The 9,168-nt window shown below is 46.3% G+C and overlaps 1 protein-coding gene across 1 annotated transcript in view; it reads left to right on the forward strand.

Moving 5' to 3' along the window:
* Window positions 1-8,616, forward strand: part of trim46a (tripartite motif containing 46a) — a 9,660-nt gene extending 1,044 nt beyond the window's left edge. Inside the window, exons 2-12 of the mRNA XM_017424946.3 lie at window positions 26-284; window positions 933-1,083; window positions 1,786-1,984; window positions 2,059-2,205; window positions 2,293-2,388; window positions 3,460-3,713; window positions 4,692-4,813; window positions 4,909-5,238; window positions 6,003-6,232; window positions 6,344-6,411; window positions 7,192-8,616. Coding sequence (XP_017280435.1) covers window positions 26-284; window positions 933-1,083; window positions 1,786-1,984; window positions 2,059-2,205; window positions 2,293-2,388; window positions 3,460-3,713; window positions 4,692-4,813; window positions 4,909-5,238; window positions 6,003-6,232; window positions 6,344-6,411; window positions 7,192-7,627 — 2,292 coding nt within the window. The 3' untranslated portion in view covers window positions 7,628-8,616. The remainder of the gene's footprint in view (window positions 1-25; window positions 285-932; window positions 1,084-1,785; window positions 1,985-2,058; window positions 2,206-2,292; window positions 2,389-3,459; window positions 3,714-4,691; window positions 4,814-4,908; window positions 5,239-6,002; window positions 6,233-6,343; window positions 6,412-7,191) is intronic.
* The last annotated feature ends 552 nt before the right edge of the window (window positions 8,617-9,168 follow it).

Raw genomic sequence — 9,168 nt, forward strand, 5'->3', positions numbered from 1 at the left:
TCCCTCCCCCCTCCTCTTCCTCTAGGCTAACATGAAGAGCATGAAGCAGGAGCTGCGCTGCCCCGTGTGTGACGAGATGGTGAAGCAGCCCATCCTCCTGCCCTGCCAGCACAGCGTGTGTCTGCTCTGCGCGGCCGAGGTGCTCGTTCAGAGCGGTTACCCTCCGCCCGATCTCCCCCCGGAGCCCAACTCTCCGGCCTCCACGCCAAACACCCGCTCCCCGCGGGGCCCACGCAGGCCCACCCCCAGGACTCCTGACCGGCTCGAGAGGGTCCTCAAAACAGGTGCAGGAAACGGCTCTTGTGTGTCCAAGTGTGAGTTTGGCACAGACGATCAAGGCTTTTGGGTAGTTTATCTGGAGCTGACAGAGGAGTGACACCGTTACATCAAAACACCAATGCTGCTTCAGCATTCACGCTGTTGTTTTCCTTTTTTTTGATTTTCTGTATGTGCTATTTTAGCCATTCGTATACCAAAAACATGCAGCTCATTCAGGAGATGGGTGCAATGGCTTTTGTTTGTTGTAACATCTATACTTTTCAAATTATTTAACATTATTTACAGTATTTTCCCCAGCAGGCTTACTCTGTTTTTGTCTTCTTATGCTACTTTTGTCTTTTAGCCAGCCTTTTGCTATTTCTAGTGGGCCTTTTGCTTCTTTTAGCTTGCATTTGCTAGTTTTACCTAGCCTTTTGCTACATTTAGGTTGCTTCGTGGTACTTTTATCTCGTGTTCTGCTCCTTTTAGCTTCAACGAATGTCAGCAAAGACATTCAGCTCTCGGCGTTCTCACTGCATTTTAACAGAAACAGCAGTTTTCTCCAATCTCGTTTGCACTTCATAAACTCTCCATTCCTCACGTGTCTCCTCTGTCTCTGTCTCTGTCTCTGTCTGTCCCCCCTCCCCTCCTCTGCACCTGTCTCCTCCTCCCAGTATGTGGGACGTACCCCGGTCTGAGGCGCAGGGAGGCAGCCCTTCCCCCCATGCTCTTCCCCTGCCCTTCCTGTCAGCAGGACGTGGAGCTCGGGGAGAAAGGACTCACAGACTGCTTTCGTAACCTCACCCTGGAGCGCATCGTCGAAAGGTTCCACCTCACGCTCACATGCAAAACCCAGAAAAAAAAAAATAAAACAACATAAAAAAAACGCAGAACGCCGCGATGTCATTCGCAGTAGATGGGTTCTCAGATCGAGCCGTGTGGGAGGTGATATTTCCGCCTCAGACTTCCCTCGTAAAATGGTTCGCATTCGTTCCCATGACGACAACAAACCCAGAGCCTCGCACGACGACCTTAGAGCGTTAAGCAAAGCTAGCGAGTAACGAGTTAAATCAATCCTGCTTTAAAGGTGGGACAGGAAATCATTTGTTTCCGTAATGAGCCTCTCCTTTAGTCCCGGTCAAACCAACAGCCTCGAATCTGCTGTACGCAGTAAAAGGGTCAATTTAACTTCCTTTTGTCCTCAAAGTTAATTTAATTTAGTTTTTTTTTTAAGAATCCAAACAGACACAGATTAACGACAAAATCAGCTGGAAAACGTGTGAGCTTGGGTCAGACTGCTGCAGAGATGGGCAGCTGCTCAGACAGAAGGCGTGTTTGTTCAGACAGCGTGGCGCTAACAAGGCCGGTGATGTATCCAGGTCAGGCAGCTAAAATAGCGTCATGCCCAACTTGGAAGGAGAGTAGGACACTTGAGCTTAGTCTTCTCCTTTTTAAACCGATGTATTTATTTTATTTTTTAAAGTGCTGCAGGGCTTGCTTGAGATTCGTCCTCTTATCTCCCCTCAGGTACAGGCAGACAATAAGTCTTGGCAGCGTGGCGATAATGTGTGGTTTCTGCAAACCTCCTCTGTCTCTGGAGGCCACTAAGGGCTGCGCCAACTGCAAGACTAACTTCTGCAATGAGTGCTTCAAACTCTACCACCCCTGGGGGACGCCTCGAGCTCAGCACGAACACATTCTCCCCACCAACAGCTTCAGGCCGAAGGTTTGTCCTGTCGTTCGCGGAGCTCGCAGCGAGCCACTCTCACGTTGTGCCTGAATCTTGTTTTGTGCTCTCAGGTCCTTACGTGCACGGAGCACGAGCAGGAGAGGCTGCAGTGGTACTGCCGCAACTGCCAACGGCTGCTGTGTCCGCTTTGTAAACTCCGCCGGGTGCACCACGGGCACAAGGTGTTACCCATAGCACAGGCCTACCAGGCCCTGAAGGTCAGCGTGCGCCACGCGTTTTCAGCGGTGGTGACAATCCTGCAGCGGTGCGGCACAGCGCAGCGTTCACGTCTGCTTTTCTTACAGGACAAGATCAACAAGGAGGTCGGCTTCATTCTGGCCAATCAGGAGACGATCCAGGGTCAGATCACTCAGCTGGAAGCTGCGATTAAACAGATGGAGGTGTGGAAACTTTCTCACCTTTTTCCTGCAAACTGCCATGAACCTTAATGTCACGAGGACAGCGATGCAGCCTGAAGTGTTCTAACTGATGACAACTAAACATTAATCTGCTTCTTTGCTTTAATAACAACTACAATTGAAAAGGCCAATTATTAATAGTGCATCCACTGATTGTTTTGTTTTTTGTTTGTTTTTTATGGCATGCAAAGGGTACCCCCACATATAAACGTTCTGTTAGTGTGGACATTTAAAAGAGCTTCAGGTGAACTAGAAAATTAGCGTTTTCTGCTGAGTGCTGAATGACTTTAATGAAGAACTTGAAATTGAGCCGTTAAGGCTAAAAGAAGCAGAACACTAGCTAAAAGTAGGAAAAGGTTAGAACAAAGCTAAAAGCACCAAAAGCTAAAAGTAACAAATGTGTAGTTAAAAGTAGCAAAAGCTAGCTAAAAGCTACAGTTGCAGGGAGGTAGCTAAAAGCTAATTGTGCCAAAAGGCTAGCTAAAAGTAGGAAAAGGCTAGCTTGATGCTAACAGTTGCACATAGCTAGCTAAAAGTAATAAAAGGTTAGCTAAAAGTAGCAGAATAGTCGTTAAATAAGCTTAAGAAGACAAAATTGGAGCAAGTTTTCTAAAGTCGATTTTGAAGAGAGCTATATTTTTGAAGGAAATTAACAGATGTTGATGTATTTCTATAGAGAAAATATTTGTAAATTAAATTAAATATTTCTAAAAGTATAAACCCTAAACAACATTATATCCAACGGCTAAAATAAGACAAAGTTTACAGAAGCAGTCAGACTGGACAGTGTGTGGTGTTGATGCTGAATCAGTATTCACATTATTCATGATCAGAACAAACATGGCTAAAGATGAGTTTCTTTTAAGTGTTTTATGAAACATTAACCCCTCATAACCCAGTATAATGAATAATTAAAAAAAACTTGAATTAGTTCCTCTTTTCATTTCTGTCTAAGTTTGTCGCCGAGCTTTAAAGAGCGATAAGGTTTGTTCGGTCCTTACGTCAGGAGGCTAAAGACGTCGTATCTGAACTTTTCTGGTGCCTCCCCTGCAGGCCAACAGTGCGGTGGCCCTGCAGCAGCTCACTCAGTGCGTCAGAGAGCTGGGAGCGGCCGTCGCCGAGCGCCAGGGGACTCTGGCCCTGGCCCTGGAGGGCTCCAGAAGCAAGAGAGAGGAGGCCCTGTCCACCCAGGTCTGTGAGAAGCAGGCTCTGCTGGAGCAGGCGGGCCTGATGGCGTACACGCAAGAGCTGCTCAAAGAGGCCGACGCCCCCTGCTTCGTTCAGGCTGCCAGGGCGACACACAGCAGGTGAGCGACACACTTAATAAGATTAACTGCACCTCTCGTTTCACCCGTCGCCATGAAAGCTCGTTTCATCGCCTGTGTCTGCGTGTCAGATCTGAATGAAACCTTCAGAACGTAGTGATTGGATACACAGCTGCAGCTGATTAACGTTTGGAGACAACCTGTTTCAAGATGGCCGTCACAAGTAATTGACCTTAGCAAACAAAACAACGCCTACAAATCAGTTACTGATGCAGATATTGATCTAAGTTTTGTAGTGGTAGTAGCTGAGAGTCCTCCCCAACACATACTCCAAGAGCTAACAGATTGCATGAGAGCTTTGTTTAAAACGTTAAAACGAGTCAACCCTGTCTGTCTGTTAGCAAAATATCTCCGGAACCACTGGGTGGATTTTAATAAAACCTTCGTAACGTCATGATTGGATACACAGCTACAGCTGATTAACTTTTAAAGTCAACTTGATTCAAGATGGCCGCCACAGCCAACTGGTCTTAGCAAACACAACAACGACTACAAATCAGTAACTGCTGCAGATATTGATCTAAGTTTTGTAGTGGTAGTAGCGGAGAGTCCTCCCCAACACATACTCCAAGAGCTAACGGATTGCATGGGAGCTTTGTTTAAAACGTTGGTATTAACCAATTGAGTCAAACCCTGTCTGTCTGTTAGCAAAATATCTCCAGAGCCACTGGGTGGATTTTAATGAATCCTTCAGAAAGTATTGATTGGATACACAGCTACAGCTGATTAACGTTTAGAGTCAACGTGATTCAAGATGGCCGCCACAGCCAACTGGTCTTAGCAAACATAAAGATGGTTTTAACTCGGTCAGCTTCACAGATATTGAGCTAAGATTTGGATGTTAGTAGCTGAGAGTCAGCCGTTGTTTAAAACTGTAGCATTCAAAATCTGCAAGCTCTTTTAAATTATTTAAACTGTCTTATGTTTCTCTTCCTTTCGATGCTGCCTCTCTGTCTGCAGGCTGGTCAAAGCCATAGATAACCTGCAGTGCTTCTCCGTTGCTGCTGATACCTCCTTCAGGCACTTTCACCTCGACGCATCCAAAGAAATCAAACTCATCAACAGCCTGCAGTTCATACAAGGTGAGCTCGTCCTCCTTCATGCAGCGTTTGGGAGACTTCTAGGAATCGGCGTGACCCGTGCTCGTTTTTTTTATTTCCTCCTTCCTCCTCGGCAGCTCCCCTGGCTCCGGTCATCGACACGCAGAAAACCCTAGCTTACGACCAGCTGTTCCTGTGCTGGCGCCTCCCTCAGGACTCGGCTCCGGCGTGGCACTTCTCCGTGGAGTACCAGCGCCGCGCCGGAGGAACCGGGGCGGCGTGGGGCGGCGCCGGCTCGCCCAGCTCCTCCACGCCGTGGCAGCGCCTGAACGAGGTGAAAGGGACCAGCTCGGTGATCGACCGGCTGCAGATGGACAGCGTGTACGTCCTCAGGGTGAGGGGCTGCAACAAGGCCGGCTTCGGGGAGTACAGCGAGGAGATTTACCTCCACACGCCGCCCGCACCAGGTAAGCGGCGCACACGCCATCAGTTATTTCGCACAAATCGGCATGAAATTCTGTCTTTCATGCCGCAGGTCTGTCTTTCTGCACTTCCACAAATCTGTGTTTGAGAATGATTTTAGGTTTTAAATAACCCGTTGTAGTGAAACAGTTGTTCTTGTTTTCTTCAGGTAAAATCATTTCTTTCAGCATTTCCATTTGATCCGCTGTCATCATTTGTTGCTTTGTTTTATTTATTTTTTTATTGTTGTGCGAACGCTGATTCAACATTCGCACTGTTTTCCTGTTTTTTTATTTTTCCGTACCCTTTCCGGAGTCGATCTACTCCTGCAGAGTTTGTGCTGTTTTATTCATTTATATATCAAAACGTTCGGCTGCTGAAGAGAATGAATAGATTTGTGGACATTTTGGGTAAAACTAATTCACTCTAATGAATTATTAAAGGGTATATTTAAGCTATCGCATTCAACATTTACATGAATATTGAAATCCACTGATATTATGACTTTATCAGTATTCAATAATAGGTAGCCTTTTGCTCCTTTTAGCTTTTAGCTCGTGTTCTGTTTCTTTAAGCTTCAACAACTCAGCTTCAGCTTCTTCAGTTTTCACTTCATTTTCATAGAAAATGCTTTTTTCTGTCTTTTCTCGTCTCCTCCTGTCCAAGCTTTTTGCGTCTAACTTCTCGTTCTTTCTGGATAATTTAGTTTACTTCTCTCCTCCTCTTTCTTCTCCCCCCCCCCCGGTTTGCCTCTTTTCCATCCTCCCAGTTTTGAGTTTCTCCCTGGACTCTCGCTGGGGTCTGCACGCCGACCGTCTGGCGTTGGGCAGAGGTCAGACCTACGCCCGCAGCGTGCCCGGTCTCTCCCTCCTCCAGGCTGCGGACCGCGCTCTCACCTCCTGCCACTTGACCTCTGACCTCCTGGTGGCGGACCTGGCCATCACTCAAGGCCGACACTACTGGGCGTGCTCCGTGGAGCCCGGGTCCTATTTGGTGAAGGTAAAGAGGACGTTTCTGGGTTGGTTTAACAGCAGGTGGAATGTTAGATGACCAAAGTTTTTCTGATTTATGTTTTTTCTTGGTTTGTCTCTTTGGTCGTCTCATTCGCAGGTGGGGGTTGGGCAGGAGGCCAAATTACAAGAGTGGTTCCATCTTCCTCAGGACGTGACGAGCCCTCGGTAACAAAAACTTACGCTGAAAACGAATGAACAAATACAAACGAGAATAGCACCTGTCAAATTTATAACTGATAATTTTGTTTACATGAGAATATTCAGGATCATACTTCCTGTTTGGAGGATCGTATGTCATTTAAGAGTTGCCATTTCTTACCAAAAAATCCAAAAAACCCATAAAAAAACCCAGATTCTTGTTTTGTTAATATACATTTTTGGCCACTAGAGGGCAGCATGACACAAAGCACAAAAACTAGAGTTGCTATTGTCTTCTGATGATTATTTGGTTGAATTAAATCCTCAGTTTTATTTATATAAAACCAATTTTTAATCAAATTAATAGCCTAGTACGCATCACCCACCTTCTTTCATGGCAGAGCTTTAGATTAAGATCATTTTATTTTGAGAAATGATGGAACTTGAACCTTGAAAATAACCTTATGTGCGTCCTCATAGATTTCACGAGGTGTTACCCTGAAAGTATGAGTTGTGAATGATCCCCAGCTACTACCACATTAAAGTTTAGTCAATAAAATGACTGAGTTGTAGTCATTTTTGTTGGTTGATGTTGATTAGCTGTGGCTGACATCTTGAACTGGATTTTTTCCAAAGGTTAGTCAGTTGGAGAATTTATTCCATGATGACATTCTGTACGTTTCATTCATATTGGTATTGAGCATACTGATGCTACAGTATCACTACATTATAAATATCTTGTAGGGTTTATTTTATGTTTTGGAAAATTCCCTAGTTTAGCCTGTCCTCTCGTCTCCCCCCTCCCAGCTGCGACCCGGACAGCGGCCATGACAGCGGGGCAGAAGACAGCCAGGACTCCCCTCCGTTTTGCTTCCTCACCGTGGGCACGGGGAAGATCCTCCTCCCGAAAGGCCACGGCCTGACGCCGAGCCAGTGCGACAGCCACAGCCAGCGAGGCCTGCACTCCCACGGCAGCCTGCCTCACCCACACACCGCCCCCCTCCCGCCCCGGCTAGGCGTGTGTCTGGACTGCGACAGGGGGCGGGTCACCTTCTACGACGCCCACTCCCTGCGCGTGCTGTGGGAGGGGCACGTGGACTGCTCCGCTCCCGTGTGTCCGGCGTTTTGTTTCATCGGCGGCGGGGCGCTGCAGCTGCAGGACCTCGTGGCCAATCGGATCATCGAGGAGCCGCCGCCGCGGAGGGTGACCATCAAGACGCGGGCGACCAGTGCGAGAAAATAAACACGGGAGGAAACACGAGATCTCTCTTTTGGTTCCGCTTATTTAGACGTCTCCTTAACTTTGTGGCTGAAGTGATATTAGACTATGCAGACTTCTGTTGACAGGGTGAGTCAAACCTTTTACAGCAGGCTAAGAATCTCTTTAAGAAAAGGACCGCAATATTAGACAAGCCCGCTGTCCTTTCACACAGATTGTATTTCATCTCAGAATCGCAGGCCAAGACAAGCTGCATGTGTGTGTAACAAATAGTTCACATGTTTGCTGAATTTAGTCTGTCACCTGCAGAAAACACCCGACGCACTGTTGTTCTAATTTTTAATCTCCTTTTTATTTTTAAACACAGCTTAAGAAATGTTCAGTGGGAAGTTCAGCTCTCTTGAAGTGGGGTTCTGTGGAGAGGATATGAACAGTTAATATCTTACCTGTTGTAGAAAGCGTCAGGTTGGAGAAAAAGAGCTGAATTCTGACCAGATTGACGGGCCAACAATTTCACATTTTCAACAATTTCGCTCTTATTTACATAGAATTTCATGGTTGGTTGCACGCTCAGTCAGGGCTGCAGCTAGCTGTAGCACTTCCTGTGCAGCCCAAGGCACATTGACAGCGTGATGAGAACTCCAGCAGCAGTATAAAATAGCGTTTGTATGAACTGCTGTGTGTTTTTTGAGATTGGAGTCGTTTTAAGGAGCAGTAATCCACGGTTGTGACTGTTGGCAACAAAAATCCAAACAGCATTCATGAGGGACTTTCCAGAATGTCTCAAAACCTTTGTGGGGTTGTCACTGTGTTTTGGATGTGTTTAAAAGCTTTGCGAGACTACGTTTCCTCTTAAAATAACCAAAGAGTCATCGCAGGAGTTTGGAGAACCATCACACCCAGGTTTCAGTTTAGTTTTTGTCATTTTAAACCAGGGGTCTCCAATCCTGGTCCTGGATCCACCATCCTGCATGTTTTCCTTGTTTCCCTGCTCCAACACACCTGATTCAGTGGTTAAATCACCTCTTCATGTCTTGCAGAAAACCTGTTTATCACCCATTGATTCAAATCAGGTGTGTTGGAGCAGAGGAACAAGGAAAACATGCAGGATGGTGGCCCTCCAGGACCAGGATTGGACACCCCGGATTAGACTTCTGGAGCTGGATTTTTTTTTTAGTCAGTATGTACGGAAACTCCAGGTGAATTTTGGCCCAGATTTTGTGAAAACGTGTCATGTTCGGAGTGATTGCAAGTGAAATTACGCATATTTTTCTCACAATTTTGTGTCTCCAGCTAACAGTCGCCGCCCAGTGAGACACTCCCCATAGAATAGGACCTACGCCGACTAGCCGTTAACTCATCAGTCTGGTCAGAATCAAACCCTTTTTTCTGTTATTTTTCCCCCCCAAACAAAAATCATTCAAAGCACCGTCTACAACAGGTAAGATATTAACTGTTCATAACCTTTCCACAAAGCCTCCCTTCAAAAGAGCCGAACTATCTCTGTTAAAACACGTTAATGTGAAAATAACTGAATTCGAGAATGTGAATATTGTCAGGAGAAA

This window comes from Kryptolebias marmoratus, linkage group LG16, assembly GCF_001649575.2.
Source record: "Kryptolebias marmoratus isolate JLee-2015 linkage group LG16, ASM164957v2, whole genome shotgun sequence".
NCBI classification, from domain to species: domain Eukaryota; kingdom Metazoa; phylum Chordata; class Actinopteri; order Cyprinodontiformes; family Rivulidae; genus Kryptolebias; species Kryptolebias marmoratus.